The 21,553-nt window shown below is 49.2% G+C and overlaps 1 protein-coding gene across 7 annotated transcripts in view; it reads left to right on the plus strand.

Moving 5' to 3' along the window:
- Positions 1 to 999: 999 nt before the first annotated feature.
- CHD4 (chromodomain helicase DNA binding protein 4) overlaps positions 1,000 to 21,553 on the plus strand; it is a 30,840-nt gene continuing 10,286 nt past the window's right edge. For 2 of the 7 annotated variants that reach the window (XM_059403717.1, XM_059403719.1), the window contains exons 1-25: positions 1,000 to 1,154; positions 2,023 to 2,200; positions 5,758 to 5,879; positions 6,079 to 6,294; positions 6,513 to 6,631; positions 6,754 to 6,995; positions 7,465 to 7,592; positions 7,841 to 7,976; positions 8,130 to 8,308; positions 8,497 to 8,736; positions 10,023 to 10,226; positions 10,596 to 10,801; positions 11,162 to 11,293; positions 11,374 to 11,470; positions 12,534 to 12,725; positions 13,215 to 13,415; positions 13,606 to 13,743; positions 14,232 to 14,353; positions 14,447 to 14,620; positions 15,142 to 15,283; positions 15,373 to 15,504; positions 15,614 to 15,731; positions 17,437 to 17,561; positions 17,895 to 18,132; positions 18,295 to 18,470. In XM_059403717.1, coding sequence (XP_059259700.1) covers positions 2,101 to 2,200; positions 5,758 to 5,879; positions 6,079 to 6,294; positions 6,513 to 6,631; positions 6,754 to 6,995; positions 7,465 to 7,592; positions 7,841 to 7,976; positions 8,130 to 8,308; positions 8,497 to 8,736; positions 10,023 to 10,226; positions 10,596 to 10,801; positions 11,162 to 11,293; positions 11,374 to 11,470; positions 12,534 to 12,725; positions 13,215 to 13,415; positions 13,606 to 13,743; positions 14,232 to 14,353; positions 14,447 to 14,620; positions 15,142 to 15,283; positions 15,373 to 15,504; positions 15,614 to 15,731; positions 17,437 to 17,561; positions 17,895 to 18,132; positions 18,295 to 18,470 — 3,879 coding nt within the window. In that variant the 5' untranslated portion in view covers positions 1,000 to 1,154; positions 2,023 to 2,100. The remainder of the gene's footprint in view (positions 1,155 to 2,022; positions 2,201 to 5,757; positions 5,880 to 6,078; positions 6,295 to 6,512; positions 6,632 to 6,753; positions 6,996 to 7,464; positions 7,593 to 7,840; positions 7,977 to 8,129; positions 8,309 to 8,496; positions 8,737 to 10,022; positions 10,227 to 10,595; positions 10,802 to 11,161; positions 11,294 to 11,373; positions 11,471 to 12,533; positions 12,726 to 13,214; positions 13,416 to 13,605; positions 13,744 to 14,231; positions 14,354 to 14,446; positions 14,621 to 15,141; positions 15,284 to 15,372; positions 15,505 to 15,613; positions 15,732 to 17,436; positions 17,562 to 17,894; positions 18,133 to 18,294; positions 18,471 to 21,553) is intronic. The other 5 variants (XM_059403716.1, XM_059403718.1, XM_059403722.1 and 2 more) reach the window with 4 other exon arrangements.

Consider the following 21,553-nt stretch of genomic DNA (forward strand, 5'->3'; position numbering starts at 1 on the left):
AAAGGCATAGGGGTGGTGGCTGGAGGTGAAGCATTATGGGATGTGACTCTAGGTTGTGCTGGGAGTATTATAGTATGTCTGGTGGACCACGGGCTGCTTGACATTATTATGGGATATCAGGGGGTGGGGTGGAGGAGTAGAACTATGGGATATCTTTCCAGGGTTAGAGGAAAGGAGATTAGATGTCCATCTGTAGGGTGACAGTAGGACTGCCGATCATTATGGGATATCTCTCTGACAGAGGAGAAGGTTATTATGGGTTGTGGAGTTAGAATGGATGTATGAAGGCTGAGGGTGGTGTTCTGAGGATCTAGACCCTAGCCTGCTGGCGCTGAGGGCAGCTCAGGCTAGGGGGTTGCTTATTATGGGATGTGAGTATAGAAAGTGGGAAACTGATTATTACGGGATGTGTGTGGGAGGAGGCCGAAGTGTCCGTTGTTGTAATGTGGGGGGGAGGGGGGAGTTTCTGACTATTATGGGATATCTAACTGGGGGTGGATGAAGAGTGGTTATTATGGGATGTCTGTGGGGGATGGGGATGAGTATTATGGGCTGTGAGGCTGAAGTGCTGGGAGGGGTGCTTATTATGGGATGGCCATGGGGAAGGAGAGGTGACGAATTATTATGGGATGTTAGCATTAGGGCCAAAGTGAAGAAGTTGGCAAAGGATGACTATTATGGGATGTCTGAGGTGGGGAAAGGGTTAGTTGCAAAAGGTCTGCAATATTATGAGATGTCAACAGCCTTGGCATATAGGTGTATGGAGTGTGTGTGTGTGTGTGGGGGGGGTGGTAGGGTGTCCGTGTGTATTATGGGATGGCCAAGAGGTGGGTGGTTGCCCGGGTGACACGCGCGCGCGCGCTCGAAGGGGGCGTGGCCAATGGTTGCCTGAGCGACGAGGGGGCGGGGGTTACCCGGGAGACCTAAGGAGGAGGGTGGCGGTAGTGGAGGGGGGGTTGGAGTTGGTTGAGGTTATTATGGGCTGTCCGGGGGGGGGCGGGGCCTGTGCGGTGGGATTTCCCGGCCGGTGTTTCGGGCCCTTTAAGAGGCGACGCCGGAGCCGGAGCCATTTTCCCCCCTTCGGCCGCGGCGAGGAGGAGCCGGAGCGGGAGTGACACCGGGCCGGACCCAGCGCGACCTGCGGCGGCTCCGGGGTGAGGAGAGCGCGGGGTTCCCAGAGAGACGCCCCTCTCAGCCCGACCAGCCCCCAAGCTCATCCCTCCACCCACCCCTTCCTCAGACGTCCCGGACTCGCGGACCGCCCCCTGCCCAGAGGAGCCGACCCTTCCTTTCCTTTGCCTGCAGGGCGCCCTGCCCCCCCCCCCCCGCCCTAAGCCGGCCGAGTCTTGCCCCCCGCGACTCCCACCTCGGGCTTGGTCTCCCACAATGCCCGGCGCCCGCCCCCTCGCCCTTTGCTCACTTGCCCCCCGGGACACGTGGCCCGGCCCCCTGCCCGGTGGGCGCTTCCTCGCCCCCCGGGTCCCAACCTCCAGCCCCCTGGAGCGCCCAAGCCTCCACGCCCCCTCGGCCCCGCAGCTCCTCCGGAGAACCTGAGTTGTCCCAGAGGACAGCCTTTGGAGAGCTGCCCTGTCTGGGGACTGGCCTCTCCCCAGGCGCAGGGAGGCGCCCCCCCACCCCCAAGTGACCTTGTGTCCCCGAGCTCCTCGCCGCCTGCCGCCTCCCCCGGCCCCCCCGCGCCGCGGCCACTCGGACCCCCTTCCCCCCCGCGTCACACCCTGCTCGGTCCAGTCTGGTTTCTCCCCCTCCCCACGCCTGCACCAGCCTGCCCTCGGGGGCGTCGCTCCCGCTCATCTTGGGGGCTCCGTTTGGGGAGCCGGCTTCCGGGCTGCCCTCGAGGAGTGTGGAACTAAGTTCAGCCTGAGTGGTTCGGGTGCCCTGCTAGGGTGGCTGGGGTGGGGGGGCCGCTGGTGGTGGTGGGCGGAAAGAGCGGGTGGGTGTGGGGGAGGGGGACAGTGCGCGTCACTGACTGTTCTCTCTTTCTTTCCCCCCTCCCCCGCACAGTGACTCGGGCCAGTGTAGAGGGCCCCAGGCCGCAGGCAGGAGCAGCTGGGCCGATTCCCTGGCCGGGAGCGGAAGGGGATGGCGTCGGGCCTGGGCTCCCCGTCCCCCTGCTCGGCGGGCAGCGAGGAGGAAGATATGGATGCACTTTTGAACAACAGCCTGCCCCCACCCCACCCAGGTAACATCTTCCCCAAGGGCCCAGGGCAGGAAGGAGGCATTTGGGCCCTCCCTAGCGACTCTGGTGAGGCAGGGTTGAGTTTCTCTCTCTGTGTGTGCAGAGTCTGAGGTGGAGGGCATCCGAAGGGAGTGGTTCTCTTCTACGGAGCTCCTGTGGGAGGGGGTGGAAGCCATGTGCCTCCTGGGCTTTGGGACCTCCATGCAAGCTTGCTGCACTGTCTTCAGGAATGCTATGCAGTTCCCGGTTGAGGGAGCTCTCTGGGCTGGCGGACCTTACCTTGTGCGGGTCCATGGAGGAATGCAGGTGGCTGGGACCCCTGGAGTGGGGGGTAGGAGGAGTTAGGTGTTTTGGAGGATTGCATTTTGGAGACCAGTCGGTCATCTGTGTTAGTAGGATCCTGTGGTTGCTGCTGTGGAAAGGAGAGAGGGAGTGCTGGTTACTCTCTATCTGATTATTTTTAGCTTCTGATCAGTTACTGGTTTTCTGTGCTGTCTCAACTGTGTGAAGTTTGAATTGCGCTCCTTAGCTGGGTTGTAGAGCGCTTTTAGCCAGGCAGATTGTTGGAATGTTTGAAGTGGGGAAATGATGGGGGTTAGGGGTAGGATGTCATAGCCTGAAAGATATACTAGGGAGGGGCAAAAGAACAGAGGTGACACCCTGCGGACTCCCCCCCCACCACCACCACTTTCCTATAGCAAGTGGACATAATACTGTCTTTTTTCCTAGAGGCTTCTGCCTCCATGCAAGGAGCCTAGGGTTTGGGCTGGTGGCATGAAGTGTTTGTGTAGGTGTGTTGGGGGTTGTTCTGTCTGTGTTTGGGGGTGGCTCCTTGGACTGGCCAAACCCGTATGGTTATAATCACCCTGCCTGATTGGAGTAGCTCTTGTCTCTTCTCAAATGGTGATTGATGTCATGCATCTAAGTGGCTGTCTTTCCTTTTAAAGAGCCCTTAGCTAAGTCACCTGCTTGTTTCCTTGACCTTTTTTTGAGCTTTTTTTTTTAATGCCATTTTTAAATTCTCTGCTTATATTTATTTTTCTTTTAATTCCAGAGCTTGCTCGTCCTGTTTTCGTTTCCCATCAAACTTCTTTCACTTTTGCCTTCTCTCTCCTTAGCTCTAGCAGCAAGTTGAAGTGGTCTGGGAAAGATGTTTCTACATTTGGCGTCTTCTAAGTTGGAAGTCTTCATTTGAAACTGAGGGCACTTACGAGAGGGGTCTTGTTACTGAATCTTAAGCTGTTGGGATAAGAAACTTAGACTTAGTCTCATCACCATGTAGGCCAAGGTGGCAAATTTCGGTGCTGTTGCCCAAGGTGGGGGTTGGGTGGTGGTATAGGTAATATGATCTGATCCTTTCTGTGAGGGGCCAGAGAAGTAGTAGTGCTATCCAGCCAATGCTGGTTCCTCATCTTGGCTTCCCATTGGCTTTTTGGTCTGGGGCTGCACCCCCCCCCCAGTTGATTGGGAGCTGTGCAGGCTCCCAGGGTGAACTCTGCCCCAAGCTGTAGCGTGACCCAGTTTTTCCACTTGCCACGCCCCATTCCTGCCCCTTTCCCAAATCTTTTATGTCTCAGCCACTTTGCCGCATGTTGTCTCAGCACATTATCTGTCTGAGAAGTTTGGGGGTCTTATGAGGATGGGTGTCCCCTTCACCTGCATGAGTTTGTCCTTGTATCCAGTTTTTATGGAAGTGAGGAAGACGAGGAACGGAGAGATGGAACTGATTAGTGAGGGGGATGACATGGGGATTGCTGGGGAGAAGCCTTAAGAAAATGGTTCTTTCTGGTGAGATCCAGGCTGGTGTTCCATTCCCAAGGGAATGGGAGGGGCTTTCTTATGCCTGGCCTGATCCTGGGCTGAGTGGGGGGAGGCTGATGGTGCTTTGTCAAGCTTAATGTCTCATGTTCCCTAGTATCTGCTTTGCTCAGGAAGGGCGGAGCCAGAAGCATTTTAGGGCCAGTTCTGGGGGTCAGGGCCAAAGAGCATGTGTGTAAGATTGAAGGAAGCATATTGTTGTCCAGCACTGTCCAGGTGCTGCTCCTTTTTTCTTGGTGAAGACATCACCTTGGATAGGTGGCTATTTGTAATCCGTGAGAGGTGGTTTAGGATTTATGGCTTGGACTCTTGGGGAGATAGGTGGTGAGGAGGAACCTGAGTTATAGAGACTTCTTGTGGGCTCCCATTCCTCAAGGTAAATCTTTTGGATATCAGAAATTTGAGAAGGTTGTATGCTCTGACCATAGCTCCACTTAGCCTTTGTTAAATCTTAGCTCTGATGATTGGAAAAATAACTATGATTGAGGGGAGTAGCCTAGTCCCTCTTGTATTACCCTTCACGTTTGTCTTGGGTTTCCTTGCCTAGGACATTAGAGTGGCCTCTCCAGAACTGTGTTATCCCATAATAGGTGTTAGGAGAAGTGGCATGTGGACCTGGGGCCAGGTAGTAATTTGGGAAGTCTTTGTCAGGGTAGTCTTTCCTCGGCTACCTTTCCGAACCCCACCCCCTCCCCTGCTACTTCCTGTCCTATGTTGGCAGCTGGGTGCCCTGGGCTGGCTTCTGCGGTCAGGAGCCATTTTCCCTCTCCTCAGTGGGTGAGGCACTCCCTCCTTCTCTCCACTCCCTTCTCCACTCCCCCCCTCCCTGGGCGGGGGTGGCTTAGGAAGAAGGAGAGAGAGGAGGGAGGAGGGAGGTGGTGTGAATGTGTGTTAGTTACAAAGGAAGCTGCATCCTGGTCTTCTCCTCCCCCTCTGTGCCCCTTCCCACCTATCCCTGCCCAGGAGCTCTCAGTATTACCCCAGGCTTTGTGTGTGCTCCCAGCCAGGGGAGGAGGTGGAGCCAGATGGGAGGAGGATTGGGGGGGGGTGTGGAGGAGATGGTGACAGCTGGGCTGATTTGGGCCCCTGGGGAGAAGAGGCTACTGACCCAGGAGAAGCTGGGGAGGAACTGTGGAGCTGGAGATGGGGAAAGGAAATTATGTTTGGGAGTGGGTATGATACTGAGCTGACAACTGAACCTCTGGCTTGAGGATTCTGGTGGTTTTAAGCAGTGATGACCCAAAGTGGGTAGTGAAGGGTGTGGTTTCTGGGACCCCTGGAGTGATACTCTTCTGGGAATGTGGTTAAGATGTATTCTGTCATTTTTGCCTTATGGGGAGGACCTTTCATTTTCATCCCCTGGTTTGTAGGATATTTGGTGGAAAGTTAGAAGAGGGCTAGACCTATTTCTCTTATTTGGTTTATTCTAAGCACCTTGCTTCAGCTGCACTGGTGAACATATAGAGGACTCCAGTGAGGGATGAGGGAAAGGAGGCAGGGGTCTGGACAGCTGCCCGAGGTGGGCCTGGTTTGGCCTGACAGGCCTATTTCGAGTATATACAGCTCTCTCTTTGTCTGTTTTTGTCCTGAGTATCAGCTTCCTTCTGTGGTGAGTATAGCAGTTCTCTTCAGTGGAATCTGGGACAAGAGGTGGGGAAATAAAGTCTAAAGCCTTTGGATTAGGCTCTAACCTTTTGCTATTGATCTTTTTCTACCTGCCTCTCTCTGCCAAATATATGTAGAAAACGAAGAGGACCCAGAAGAGGATTTGTCAGAAGCAGAGACTCCAAAGCTCAAGAAGAAGAAAAAGCCTAAGAAACCTCGGGACCCTAAAATCCCTAAGAGCAAGCGCCAAAAAAAGGAGGTGAGTGGGTGACTGGATGTTTGGGGAATAAGAAGAAGGGAGAAGCTCTGATGAGAATGGTTGAAGGGCGTGGGGGGACATTTGTTTCTTCTTCTCCAGTGGTGGGCCAGGTCCTGGGGATGAGCCTCAGGGCTGTCCTGAGGTCAGCATGTGTGTAGCATGTGTGTGTCTGTCTCCCTCTCCCCCTTCCCTGCTCCAGCGTATGCTCTTATGCCGGCAGCTGGGGGACAGCTCTGGGGAGGGGCCGGAGTTTGTGGAGGAGGAGGAAGAGGTGGCTCTGCGCTCAGACAGTGAGGGCAGCGACTATACCCCTGGCAAGAAGAAAAAGAAGAAGCTTGGACCTAAGAAAGAAAAGAAGAGCAAATCCAAGCGGAAGGAAGAGGAGGAGGAGGATGACGATGATGATGATTCAAAGGTGCCTGGACCTCTGTCCTCTCCTGTGTGCTTGCAGTTGGCTTCCTGTCCTCTGTCTCCCAGATACTGCACTGCCCCTTAGAGTGTTCTCTCTCTCCGGTTGTAATGATTTTCTCTCCACTCTCCTCCCCTGGTCTTGCAGGCCTTCATCTCAGCTCAGATTCCCTTTAGCAAGTATGGACACTAGGTATCAGGTCCTTGACCTTGCTCTCTCTGCAGGAGCCTAAATCATCTGCTCAGCTCCTGGAAGACTGGGGCATGGAAGACATTGACCATGTGTTCTCAGAGGAGGATTATCGCACCCTCACCAACTACAAGGCCTTCAGCCAGTTTGTCCGGTAAATAGTGGGGGTCTTGGGCGCTGGGGAGGAGAGTGCCTGAATAATCTCTATTCGCTTCTCTCTCTGTCTCATTTATTCTCAAAGATTTTCCTCTTTGTTCTTGTCCATTTCTCCACCAGACCCCTCATTGCTGCCAAAAACCCCAAGATTGCTGTCTCCAAGATGATGATGGTTTTGGGTGCAAAGTGGCGTGAGTTCAGCACCAACAATCCCTTCAAAGGCAGTTCCGGGGCTTCTGTGGCGGCAGCAGCAGCGGCAGCAGTGGCTGTGGTGGAGAGCATGGTGACGGCCACTGAAGTTGCACCACCTCCTCCGCCTGTGGAGGTGCCAATCCGCAAGGCCAAGACCAAGGAGGGCAAAGGTGAAATGAGACCCACTGTGAGGGGGGATGGTGTGGGCATGGGATACTGAAGACTGAAGCAGCATGTGGACGCTGTTCTGTCAGCCTAAAGATAGAGGAGTGTGAGGTAGAAATGAATCTTGGATTTAGGAGGGAAATTTTGGGAAGTTGGACATGGGGAAATGTGCTAAGGAAGAGAATTTTTTTTTTTTTTTAAGATTTTATTTATTTATTTGACAGATAGAGATCACAAGCAGGCAGAGAGGCAGGTAGAGAGAGAGGAGTGGGGAAGCAGGCTCCCTGCTGAGCAGAGAGCCCGAGGCGGGGCTCGATCTCAGGACCCTGAGATCATGACCTGAGCCGAAGGCAGAGGCTTTAACCGACGGAGCCACCCAGGTGCCCAGGAAGAGAATATTTTATTAATCTTTTCCATCGGCTATCTTGTCACGTGTTTGGATTACCTGATCTTAAGTGTGTTCTCTGACTTTAGGTCCCAATGCTCGGAGGAAGCCCAAGGGCAGCCCTCGTATACCTGATGCCAAGAAGCCTAAACCTAAGAAAGTAGCTCCTCTGAAAATCAAGCTGGGAGGTTTTGGTTCTAAGCGTAAGAGATCCTCGGTGAGAGCCCAGCCCATCCTGTTTTGGTGAGGGTGCCCTATCTGGTGCAGTGTTACTCTATGTCTGGGTCTGGCCTTCACAGTAGGCAAGTAAGAGTGGGGACTCTGCCCCAGAACACAATGACTAGGCTTCTTACTTGACCGTCCTTGCTGGGATTCTAGTACCCCCAGTAAGAGTGATCTCTTCTCTAGTAAATTCTCCTTCCCCTTGGCTTTAACCTCTAACCTTCTTTCATTTCATTCTGCCAGAGTGAGGATGATGACTTAGATGTGGAGTCTGACTTCGATGATGCCAGCATCAATAGCTATTCCGTTTCTGATGGTTCTACCAGCCGCAGTAGCCGCAGCCGCAAGAAACTCCGAACCACTAAAAAGAAAAAGAAAGGTGTGTTTCTTTTTTGGGTCTGTGTGTGATGGGGTGGGGTGGGGATGACTGGGGAAGAATCTCCCTAAGGAGATCGGGGTTGGGTTTATTTTAGAGGGGGTGGGGGGAGGTAGTTTTTTTCCAATAACTGGGCTTTCCCTCTTCCTTGCCCAGGCGAGGAGGAGGTGACTGCTGTGGATGGTTATGAGACAGACCACCAGGACTATTGCGAGGTGTGCCAGCAAGGCGGTGAGATCATCCTGTGTGATACCTGTCCCCGAGCCTACCACATGGTCTGCCTGGATCCGGATATGGAGAAGGCTCCCGAGGGCAAGTGGAGCTGTCCACATTGCGTGAGTACCTGGCCATTGTGGCCCTCTGGAACCCTCAAGAGGAAGGGTGGGGTGACAGAGATCCTTTGGGCCTGGGTGGTGCTATTGGTGTGGACTTCGGAAAGCATTCAAAGAAATGATGGGTGTGGTTCCAATTTGGGTGGGTGGGGGGGGAGGTAATAATCTGACTCTGTGGTCCTTTACTGCAGGAGAAGGAAGGCATCCAGTGGGAGGCTAAAGAAGACAATTCAGAGGGTGAGGAGATCCTGGAAGAGGTTGGAGGAGACCCTGAAGAGGAGGATGACCACCATATGGAATTCTGTCGTGTCTGTAAAGATGGTGGGGAGCTGCTCTGCTGTGACACCTGTCCTTCATCCTACCACATCCACTGCCTGAACCCCCCACTTCCAGAGATTCCTAATGGTGAATGGCTCTGTCCCCGTTGTACGGTGAGTGACGATGCTAGCCAAGGTGGGAGGTATGGGTAGTGTAGTCTAGCAGAAGGGTATATTTTTTTAATGTGTAGGCTTCGGGGGGCTGAGGTGTAGGAGAGGTCACTGGAGAACTCTATCTTTTAGCCCTGAGACAGATTGTTTTCCTTTCTCATGTAGTCTGGGGATAGCTTTGTCTGGGAAAATGCAGGATTAGCTTTGAACAGAGGAGTTGATGCTTTGTCCTCTCTATTTTTCTTTCTTTTTTTTTTTAAGATTTTATTTATTTATTTGAGAGAGAGAACATGAGAGGAGAGAGGTCAGCAGGAGAAGCAGACTCCCTGCTGAGCAGAGAGTCCGATGTAGGACTCAATCCCGGGACTCCAGGATCATGACCTGAGCTGAAGGCAGTTGCTTAACCCAACTGAGCCACCCACGCGCCCTTTGCCAGCTCTTTTAAGGGGTCTTCTTAAAGCCGTGTTTCTCCAGCCTAGACCATCCATTCTGTCTTGGCACCCAGCTTTGGGGTCTTGGTATTTTAGAATGGTTAATAGGATTACTTAATTGCTTTTCAGTTGCTTATGAGAGGAATTCTGGTGCCCTACATCTGGGGGTTTTCTCTGCTTATCTTGTTCTGGGTTATTGTTGAAGTCTCGCTATTGGCTCTGTTAAACACAGGAATGATAGGGGCGCCTGGGTGGCTCAGTGGGTTAAAGCCTCTGCCTTCGACTCAGGTCGTGATCCCGGGGTCCTGGGATCAAGCCTCACATCTCCGGCTCTCTGCTGGGCGGGGACCCTGCTTCCTCCTCTCTCTGCCTACTTGTGATCTCTATCTGTCAAATGAATAAATAAAATCTTTAAAAACAAAACAAAAAAACCCACCCCCCCCCCCCCCCCAAAAAAAAAACCCATAGGAGTCATAGTATCACTCAAATTCTGGATGAAGTCCAGAAGCAGAGATGGAATTCTATTATTCTTTACATAAAATGGTTCTTCTTAAAAAGAGGATTCAAGAATTATTTATTTATTTTAGAGAGAGGGAGAGGAAGAGAGCATAAGCAGTGTGGGTGGATGTGGAGAGGGAGAGGATCTCAAGCAGACTCCACGCTGAGCCCCAGCGGGGGCTTGATCCCATGACCCCAAGTTTATGATCTGAGCTGCACCCAAGAGTAGGACTCCCAGCTGACTAAGCTACCCAGGCACCTCTTGAAATAAGATTTTAATAATCCTTTGATAAGGCTGAGGCTATGGGCTGTTTATTCTCCTTGGTAATGATTTGATGTTGCATTCTCTTTTTCTCTCAGTGTCCAGCGCTTAAGGGCAAAGTTCAGAAGATTCTAATCTGGAAATGGGGGCAGCCACCATCTCCCACACCAGTGCCTCGGCCTCCAGATGCTGATCCCAATACTCCCTCTCCCAAGCCCCTGGAGGGGAGGCCAGAGCGGCAGTTCTTTGTGAAATGGCAAGGCATGTCTTACTGGCACTGCTCCTGGGTGTCTGAACTGCAGGTAAACCTGGGATAGGCTGGAAATCTGGGGACTGCAGTGAAGAGGGTCATGAGAAACAGCCTTGTGGGGACGCCTGGGTGGCTCAGTTGGTTGGACGACTGCCTTCGGCTCAGGTCATGATCCTGGAGTCCCGGGATCGAGTCCCGCATCGGACTCCCAGCTCCATGGGGAGTCTGCTTCTCTCTCTGACCTTCTTCTCATTCATGCTCTCTCTCACTGTCTCTCTCTCAAGTAAATAAATAAAATCTTTAAAAAAAAAAAAAAAAAAAGAAAAAAAAAAAAAAAAAAAAAAAAAAAAAAAGAAACAGCCTTGTGGCTGGAAGGAGCAGATGCCACTCCATGGTGGCTGATGTCTCTTTCTGTTTGCAGTTGGAGCTGCATTGTCAAGTGATGTTCCGAAACTATCAGCGGAAGAATGATATGGACGAACCACCTTCCGGGGACTTTGGTGGTGATGAAGAGAAGAGCCGGAAGCGTAAGAACAAAGACCCTAAATTTGCAGAGATGGAGGAACGTTTCTATCGCTATGGCATAAAACCTGAGTGGATGATGATCCACCGAATTCTCAACCACAGGTACCAGTGGAACAGGGTCAGACTGATGGTGGTCTTGGGTGAACTGGAGGTAGGCAGCATAGCCATTGGGAGACTGTTGCCGAAGGGAGTAAGCAAATGGATGTCACTGGTGATTTAAACTTGGAAGAGACATGTCAATGTATTATTATTAACTGACTGAATCCTGCTATTTGAGCCACAGGAGAAGGCTATAGATGAGATGTAGTTTTAGGTCCAAAGACTACTGTGGTAGAGAGACTCTGAATACATGTGGCATCTGGCCTTCCTAGAAGTCTAGTTTGGAACATCTGTTATTGGCACTTTTTGAGAGTGAGGTGTCGTCTTCTGGCTCTGAGAGTTTTTTTCTCCTTGACCTTGCAGTGTGGACAAGAAGGGCCATGTCCACTACTTGATCAAGTGGCGGGACTTGCCCTACGATCAGGCATCCTGGGAGAGTGAGGATGTGGAGATACAGGACTATGATCTGTTCAAGCAGAGCTACTGGAACCACAGGTGGGCGGCTTTGCTGAGGTGGGGAGTTGATTCTTACTGAGAAGGACCTGGGCATCTGTGTGATGTCTGTCTTCTTTCAGGGAGTTAATGAGGGGTGAGGAAGGACGACCAGGCAAGAAGCTCAAGAAGGTGAAGCTGAGGAAGTTGGAGAGGCCTCCTGAAACTCCTACAGTGGATGTGAGTTGGAGAAGAGGGAGGGGATGGTTTGTTGGGTGGGACAATACGTCTTGTGTATTCCAGTCTACGGCTGGTACTCCTGGCGATGCCCTGCCAGCGGTAACTTCAGAGCTAGAAGCTTCCCTTCTTCTCTACATCATCAGAAAAATGAAAACATAGGCAGTGGTATTTTCTATGATTGAGAAAGTGTTACCTAGGGATGCATTATGTAACTAAGCTTTTATGAAACTTGTATTGGAACCTGGGTCTTACACATTTTTTTTTTAAGATTTATTTATTTGACAGGCAGTGAGAGAGAGGGGACACAAGCAGGGGGAGAGGGAGAGGGAGAAGCAGGTTCCTCACTGATCATGGAGCCTGATGCAGGGCTTGATCCCAGGACCCTAGGACCGAGACTCGAGCAGAAGGCAGATGCTCAATGATTAAGGCCACCCAGGTGGCCCATCTTTTGACTCTTAATTCATGGCTCATTTCTTCTGGGGTTTATTTGTGCTATATAACACAAAGACTTTTAAGGTTAAAAAATAACTCCAGGGGTGTGGGGGTACCTCAGTCAGTTAAGTGTCTGTCTTTGGCTCAGGGTCATGATCCCAGGGACCTGGGATCCAGTTCTGCATCAGGTTCCCTGCTTAGCAGGGGAGTCTGCTTCTCCTCCTCCCTCTGCATTTCCCCCCACTTGTGGTTTCTGGCTCTTTCTGTCTCTCTGTTAAATAAATAAATGAAATCTTTAAAAAACAAAAAGCTGACTCTTTAGAGGGAGCATAGGATTATTGACCTGGTGCATCTTGATCAACAGAATTATTATCTTGTCAGGGAGGCTATGACGTGGTCTTTTAGCAGAGATCTGTAGGCCCAAAATCTCAGTCTTTCTGATGGGTTAGTTGCCCTGCTTCCTAGAGGATCCTAAATCAGAGTTACCAGTAGCCGTTGAAGATCTGTTTCCCCACAATTCCTTATGGCTCTTGAGGATCTGATGAGGATGTGTGAGGAGCAAGCATCCGCTATCTTAAGAAAGGAAGAGAGCGCCTTGGCAGCTCTTGACTTACTTCGTTTCATCCTTCAGCCGACAGTGAAGTATGAGCGGCAGCCAGAGTATCTGGACGCTACTGGTGGAACCCTGCACCCCTATCAGATGGAGGGCTTGAACTGGTTGCGCTTCTCCTGGGCTCAAGGCACCGATACTATCTTGGCTGATGAGATGGGCCTTGGGAAGACTGTCCAGACAGCAGTCTTCCTTTATTCTCTCTATAAGGAGGTAGGAAAGCTGGAGTGGTTCATTGTTTTGTGGGTGGGTATTTCATGTTTGTGGGTTTTTCACACTCCTTAAGAGAGAGAAAAAGGAAAGAAAAATTGATCTGAGAACTTGAACACATTGAGTGACAGTAAGATAGACACATGTACACAGAGATAGATTGAGGGGATAGAGCCCTGGGTAGAATCAGTGGTGGATGCATAGAGCTTCAGGCTTGGGGGAACAAATACCGGTTGAGATAAGCAGAGTTGTGAGTGGAATTAGCACAGAAGGACATGCAGAGGAAGGGGTCGGGTTTTAGACTCTGTGTAAAGGTGGGTGTGTCGTGGGAAGGAGCAGGCAAAGTGTTTTCATACATGAACAGAAGTGAGGGTAGGAGCAGCAGCACACATGCCAGTCCTCAGCTGGCCTTAGCGGCAGTGGTAGAGATGGGTGCCAGGCTGGTAGTGTGTTGGGGCCCTCAGTACTTACCCTGCTACTTCTTTCTCCAAGGGCCATTCCAAAGGCCCCTTCCTAGTGAGTGCCCCTCTTTCTACAATCATCAACTGGGAGCGGGAGTTTGAAATGTGGGCTCCAGATATGTATGTGGTGACCTACGTGGGTGACAAAGACAGCCGTGCCATCATCCGAGAGAATGAGTTCTCCTTTGAAGACAACGCCATTCGTGGTGGCAAGAAAGCCTCTCGCATGAAGGTATCTCAGTGGGTGGGAGACCACTCTAGAGGGAGTTGTTGCTGCGGACTTAGTCTGCTTCCTTTGGACTCCCATCGCTGGGGCGAGCCAGGAGGAGAACAGCTGGGAGGAGGGAAAACCCCATAAGTCCCTTGGGTTAGCCTGCACTAGAGGGGGCAAACATTAGTGACCAAGTCGTCTTCTTGTGCAGAAAGAGGCGTCTGTGAAGTTCCATGTGCTGCTGACGTCCTATGAGCTGATAACCATCGACATGGCCATCTTGGGCTCCATTGACTGGGCCTGCCTGATTGTGGATGAGGCACACCGGCTCAAGAACAACCAGTCCAAGGTGAGTGGGGAAGTTGAGGCCTCCGGCTTGAGCTTTCTACACCACTTGCTCTGGAAGGGGAGGGCCTGGGAGAGGCAGAAGGATCAGATGCCTTTTTCCCTTCTCAATTGGTGATTCTCCTTGGTGGCCAGCCTTTAGAAGGGAGATGGAGGGGTGCCTGGGGGGCTCAGTAGTTAGGCGTCTGCCTTTGGCTCAGGTCATGATCCCAGGGTCCTGGGATCCAGCCCTGCCTCAGGCTCCCTGCTCTGCGGGAAGCCTGACCTCTCCCTCTCCCACTGCTTGTATTCCCTCTGTCTCGGTCTCTCTGTCTGTCAAATAAACAAATGAATAGATAAATAAATACATAAATCATAAAAAAAAAATAGAGGGAGATAAAGATGAAAGCTGTGTGGGGGCTTAACCACTGGGCAGCGAAACAGCTCAGGTTTGCAGAGATCTCCCAGAGCCCGCTTTTCATTGGAATTCACCTTCTCCATCTGCTTCTCCAGTTCTTCCGGGTGTTAAATGGTTACTCACTCCAACACAAGCTGTTGCTGACCGGGACTCCGTTACAAAACAATCTGGAAGAATTGTTTCATCTGCTCAACTTTCTAACCCCCGAGAGGTTCCAGTAAGTGCGTTTCTCTGTAATCAGCTGATAATTCTGCTTCTAATTCTTCTTGTTGCCCATTTCCTATTACCACTTTCCTTTCTCTTTCTGAAGCAATTTGGAAGGCTTCTTGGAGGAGTTTGCCGACATTGCCAAGGAGGACCAGATTAAAAAACTGCATGACATGCTGGGCCCTCATATGTTGCGGCGGCTCAAAGCTGATGTGTTCAAGAATATGCCATCTAAGACAGAATTGATTGTGCGTGTGGAGCTGAGCCCTATGCAGAAGTGAGTCAGAAGGGACAGAAGCATTGACTCCGTTTTGTTAAAGTAGCTAGACACCTACTAGTCTGCAGAATGTTTTTTTTTTCTTTTTTAAGATTTTATTTATTTATTTGACAGCAGGAGAGGGAACACAAGCATGGGGAATGGGAGAGGGAGAAGCAGACTTCCTGCTGAGCCGAGAGTCCAATGCGGGGCTCGATCCCAGGACTCTGAAGGCAGACAGGCTTAACAACTGAGCCAGTCAGGCACCCCTGCAGTGTTTGTGATTCCTCCTTGTACATCTGGTGTTGGGAGCAAGCAAGATCTTACCTGATGCCATAGTGCTTAACTTAGTTAAATGCCTTATTTAACGTGATGGTGCCAGTAGTGGTGCCTGTTAGGTTGCCAGCCATTAGGTCCCAATGTGGGATGTGTTGGAAGGAAGATATCAGACCTGGGGACTGTGTTAGGAGTCATATAAAGGTTAGGTTTGAGTCCTGTCAAGGCTCTCGAGTCTGACTTCTCTCTCCACCTTGTCCATGTAGGAAATACTATAAGTACATCCTTACTCGAAATTTTGAAGCACTCAATGCTCGGGGTGGTGGCAACCAGGTGTCTTTGCTCAACGTGGTGATGGATCTGAAGAAGTGCTGTAACCACCCATATCTCTTCCCTGTGGCCGCGATGGTACGCTCTGCCTCCTCTCTAGCCCCTCACTGTGCTGATAGCGCTCCCGTGGGCTTAATGCTTTTTTCTTGTCTTGCTTCTTCCCTCAGGAAGCCCCTAAAATGCCCAATGGCATGTATGATGGCAGTGCCCTAATCCGAGCATCTGGTAAATTATTGCTGCTACAGAAGATGCTCAAGAACCTCAAGGAGGGTGGGCACCGCGTTCTCATCTTCTCTCAGGTATTGTGCAGGCTGGGCCGAGAGCTTGAGGAGAAAGTGGTTGACCGCCCACTGCAACATGAGGAGAGCAGTTGTCCCCTGACTCGCTCTTCATGTACTCCCTTAACAGATGACCAAGATGCTGGACCTGTTGGAGGATTTTTTGGAACATGAAGGTTATAAGTATGAACGAATTGATGGTGGGATCACTGGGAACATGCGGCAAGAGGCCATTGACCGCTTCAATGGTAAACACGGGGGAGTAGTTTCAGTTCACATGTTCTCATTCACTCATGTCTTTGCATGGATCACTTGTTCTCGTCAGTCTGCTTTTCTGTATGGTTCTTTAGGGTTTTTGTTAATTGTGATATGGAAGAGTAAAGCTTTTGAATGCCTTGATTGAAAGAATGTTTTGGACTATTCCTAGCAGATTTTTTTTTCCCCCCTTTGGAGTCTTCATTCTTTTTGCCACATGAAGAGCATTTTATTTAAGCCTCTTTGTTGTTTTTGAGTCCCAGAAAGGGACCAGGACTTACCAAGCTCAGTTAGCAAATTCGTAGCAGACCTGTCTCCGTAGCTGCCACTCCTCCCCCACTTCCCCTTCCTTCTTATTTTTAATTTAATTAATTTTTTTAAAGAAAGTATATTTTTCTGTTAATCTCTACTCCCACTGTGGGGCTCGAACTCAGGACCCCGAGATCAAGAGTTGCACGCTCTTTGAACTGAGCCAGCCAGGTGCCCCTTCGTTTTTCATTTTAAAATAATTTTGGAGAGGCACCTGGGTGGCTCAGTGGGTGAAAGCCTCTGCCTTCGACTCAGGTCATGGTCTCAGGGTCCTGGGATCAAGCCTGACATCAGGCTCTCTGCTCCTCAGGGAGCCTGCTTCCTCCTCTCTCTCTGCCTGCCTCTCTGCCTACTTGTGATCTGTCTGTCAAATAAATAAATAAAATCTTTAAAAAGGATAAAATAATTTGGACTTAAAAGTAACAAAAATCAATACAGAGTTCATATATATTCTTCACTCTGCTTCACTTGACAATAACAGCTTACGTAACCACAGTACAACTGTCAAAAGCAGGAAGTGATGACTGATGTCATACTAGTAACTAAATTGTAGACCTTAACTGAATAACACCAGTTTTCCTCCTAATGTCCTTTTCCTATTTCAGAATCCAATACCAGATCCCCCATTGCATTTGGTTGTTGTGTCTCTTCCTATCTGTGACAGTTCTTCATTCTTTCCTTTGCTCTCATGCAGTTGATACTTGTGAGGATCACTGGTTAGTTACTTTATAGAATGTCTCTTGAGTTTGGGTTTGTCTGATGTTTTCTCCTAGGAGGTTGAGCTTATTAGACATTTTGGGCAAGAATGCCATAAAAGCAATGCTGTGTTCTTTTCATTGCATCCTATCAGGGGGAGGACATGATGTTGATAATGTCCCATTACTGGTGATGTTAACCTTGATCACTCACTTCAGGTGGTACCTGCTTAGTTTCTCCATGGTAAACTTACTTTTCTTCCCATTGGAATTGATACTGATAAATGTCTTTTTTTTTTTTCCAATTAGAACTATAGTTGATACAAGAGTGTTACATTAGTATCAGCTGTGCAAGGTAGTGATTGGACATCTGTGAGTTAGGCTCCCCACGAGTGTAGCTGCCATCTGTCATCACAATGCTATTACAGTATCACTCTGTATTCCCTGTGCTGTGCCTTTTGCCCCCATGACTTACCCATTCCGTAACTGGATGAGGGAGGTATTTGAGACTATGGTCATGCACTATTTCTCCTTAAACTCGCACATTGACTTCGGAATCCATTCCTGGACCTCGCTTACAGTGATTACTATTGTGTGGTGTTTGCCTGATGTTTTTTATTTCTGACATGCTTTCTACGTTAATTATTAATTAGAATTCAAGAGACTTCTAATGGCGTTTTGGTTCCTTTCTTAGCACCTGGTGCTCAACAGTTCTGCTTCTTGCTTTCCACTCGAGCTGGGGGCCTTGGAATCAATCTGGCCACTGCCGACACAGTTATTATCTATGACTCTGACTGGAACCCTCATAATGACATCCAGGTGAGCAGAGATAGCAGCTTTCGTATACAGTAACTGACTGGTAACCTAAGTGTTCTCTACGAGGGCTCCACCATCTGGAATTAGTTGTTTCAGGGGAAACAATAGATTCTTTTTGTCTTTTACCTTATTGTGAGCCAGAGAGTTTGGGTTAGCTATGGTCTTATTTGGGGTAACATGATAGAGGGTGTGATTAGGGGGGCAGGGTTTTAGAGTTTATCTGAAAGGAAGCTGCCTTGTGCTGAATTTAGCTTATTACGTGGACATCGGGGCAAGAGCAGAAGCCGGAAAATACAGTTTCTTCCATTTCTGAGTTTGTTTTGTGCCCAACTTCAGGCTTTTAGCAGAGCTCACCGTATTGGGCAGAATAAGAAGGTGATGATATATCGGTTTGTGACCCGTGCGTCTGTGGAGGAACGCATCACGCAGGTGGCAAAGAAGAAGATGATGCTGACGCATCTAGTGGTTCGGCCTGGGCTGGGCTCCAAGACTGGATCCATGTCCAAACAGGAGCTTGATGACATCCTCAAGTTTGGCACTGAGGAGCTATTTAAGGATGAAGCCACAGATGGAGGTGAGCTAGTCAGGAACTTGTTTTGGTCTGGGGCTTGGCTTCTTGAAAGGAAATATTTTATACTTAGGGTCCAGAGACATGGACCTAGGGTCCTGTGGGATTTGTTTTTACCACTGCAGCTGCTGAAGGTGACTGAGGGTGTGGACCTCTGATTCTTTATAGGAGGAGACAACAAAGAGGGAGAAGATAGTAGTGTTATCCACTATGATGACAAGGCCATTGAACGACTTCTGGACCGTAATCAGGATGAGACAGAAGACACAGAACTGCAGGGCATGAATGAATATTTAAGCTCGTTCAAAGTGGCCCAGTACGTGGTGCGGGAAGAAGAGATGGGGGTGAGTATGAGTCCAAGGCAATGCTGTGCTTGGTGATTGGTCTGCAAGTTGTTACTGAGACCAGGATGGTATTTGAGACAAGAAGAAAACATGTGTGCGTAAGTCAGTACATTGTCGAATTACTATACCTCTTCCTTTGAAAATAAATACTATCACATATGGGCAGTCACATATTCATTTTTACCATGGCTGTCAGGAAACTCACAGCCAAATTTCACACTCAAAACTTTTATCTGTATTAGTTCTTCCACAGAATCTTATTTTAGCTTATGTATTCTATTAACCCTACACATAAACTTCTGATTGCTGTCTCAGATCTCTTTGGAGAAAAGGCTAGAGATGAGATACATATCTAAGCAGCTGCTTCCCTGTACTTTTTAAAACATTAGAATTGTTTCCCCTTCTTCTCTTCCTTTTCTGGATCTCTTTTATCAAAAACAAAAAACCTGGGGCGTATGGGTGGCTCAGGTCATGATTCCAGGGTCCTGGGATCGAGCCCCACATCGGGCTCCTGGCTTGGCAGGGAACCTGCTTCTCCCTCTCCCCTCCCCCTGCTTGTGTTTCCTCTTTTGCTGTTTCTCTGTCAAATAAATAAATACAATCTTTAAAACAAACAAACGAATCCTAAGTCTGCTAAAGGTGTGGCTTCTTTAGTAATTACTCCCCCACAAAATAGAGTATAAAATTTAAAAAAAAGGTTACTTTTTCTTCTGGTCCCCTTTAGACCACTCAACTCAGGGTTCTTTGAAATGGCATAGATTTCTGGTAGTCTTCTCCATTTTTTCTCATCCTTTCCACTCAAAACCATCTCCCTTGCTACATTTTTCTCGTATACACCTGTTACCTTTGTTCTTCTCTGGAGGTGATGCTGCCAGCCTTGGTTGTGTATAACTGTGGCTGAAAATTCTGACCTAGGTCTGTGGACAAGGGATATTCAGTCCCAGCAGCCCTCCTGTGAGGTGCTCCGTGTTTCTGTCAGAGTGGTGGCTGGCTGCGCGGGGGTGATTGGCTGGGGCAGCACATGCTGAATGTTTGGGAAGGAGGGGTCCTCCCATTGATAACCTCTGCTCTCAGCTACTCAGGTATACAAATGGCCCTCTCTCTTAAGTGGCTCCAGCTGCTGTTTACCTTCTTTAAATCATATTTTTTGAATAAATAGTAATTCACTTTCAAGATTCAAGAGATACAAGATAATCTCTTTTCTGTCTAGGTCGCTCCCTGGAAATCACTGATGTTTTGTTCCTTGTATATTTTTCTAACGGTAGTTTATGCATACAAATTACATGTATGTCTGTCCATATATATGTGCACATGCATGTGCTCACGTGTGCACAAAAACACCTTTTTCCCTTTCCCTTTTTTTTTTTTTTTGAGAGAGAGAGTGCATGAGCACAAGTGGGATAGATGGAGAGGGAGAGAGAGAAAATCCAAAGCAGGCCCAGCATGGAGGCTGACATGGGGCTCAATCTCACAACCCTAAGATCTTGACCTGAGCCAGAATCAAGAGTTGGTTGCTTAGGTGCTTAACTGACTGAGCCACCCAGGCTCCCCTCCCTTTTCCTTTTAAACATAAAGTAGTTTGTTATACATAATATTTTGTACCTTGCTTTTGTCCACTTACTGACTCTTAGAGATTTAGGGGTGTCTTTGTGGCTCAGTCAGTTAAGCATCTGACTCTTGATGATGTTGCCTCAGGTCATGATCTTGGGGTCATGGGATCCAGCTCCCCTTCCCCCAAGATTCTGCATTCAGTGAGGAGTCTATTTGGTTTCTCCCTCCTTCTCTTTCTGCCCTCCCCACCCCGCCCCCGCACACTCTCTTTCAATAAATAGATAAAATCTTTTAAAAATAAATAAGGGGGGGTGCCTGGGTGACTCAGTGGGTTAAAGCCTCTGCCTTCGGCTCGGGTCATGATCCCAGGGTCCTGCGATCGAGCCCCGCATCGGGCTCTCTGCTCGGCAGGGAGCCTGCTTCCTCCTCTCTCTCTGCTTGCCTCTCTGCCTACTTGTGATCTTTGTCCAATAAATAATAAATAAAATCTTTTAAAAAATAAATAAATAAAAATAAATAAATAAAGAAGGGGTCCCTGGGTGGGTCATTGTGGTTAGGCATCTGCCTTTGGCTCAGGTCATGATCCCAGGGTTCTGGGATCGAGCCTCATGTCAGTGCTACCTGCTGAGTGGGGAGTTTGCTTCTCTCTATCTCTCCCCTCTCTCCCTCTGCCACTTCCCTCCAATCCTGCACTCTCTCTCAAATAAATAAAATCTTTAAATAAATAAATCTTGGAGATGTAGTCGAAATTGGTAAAGACCTCCCCTGTTAAAAATTTTTTAGATTTTATTTATTTGATAGAGACACAGTGAGAGAGGGAACACAAGTAGGGGGAGTGGGAGAGGGAGAATCCAGCTTCCCACTGAGCAGGGACCTGGTTGCGGGGCTCGATCCCAGAACCCTGGGATGATGACCTGAGCCAAAGGCAGATGCTTAACGACTGAGCCACCCAGGTAATCTAGATTTCATTTTTTAAAAAAACTTATCTATTTATTTGAGGGAGAGAGAGTGTGAGAGAGAGAATGAGAGGAAGAGCACAAGCAGAGGGGGACCTGCAGAGGGAGAGGGAAAAGCAGACTCCCTTTTGAACAAGGAGCCCAATGCAGGGCCCAGACCAATCCCAGGACCCTGAGATTGGGCCCCAAGCCGAAGGCAGACACCTAACTGAGATACCCAGGTGCCCCTAAATATTTTTTTACGTGATCTCTGCATCCACTGTGGGGCTCAAACTTGCCAATTTAGAGATTTAAGAGTTGTATGCTATATTGACTGAGCCAGCCAGGCTCCTCTCCCTTTTTTCTTGCTGCATAATATATCCTTGTTTGGAAGTACCCTAACTTACTTACTTTTTAAAATTGAGGTGTAATTGACAGAAAACATTACTGTTTTAAGTATACAATGGATTGATTCAATATTTGTATATATTGTGAAATCACCATGATAAGTCTGGTCAATATCTGTCGCCATGCATACTTAACACATTTTTTTTCTTGTCATGAGAACTTTCAGGATCTACTTTGAGCAACTTTCCA

Source organism: Mustela nigripes, chromosome 6 (genome assembly GCF_022355385.1).
Source record: "Mustela nigripes isolate SB6536 chromosome 6, MUSNIG.SB6536, whole genome shotgun sequence".
In the NCBI taxonomy this organism is placed as follows: Eukaryota; Metazoa; Chordata; class Mammalia; order Carnivora; family Mustelidae; genus Mustela; species Mustela nigripes.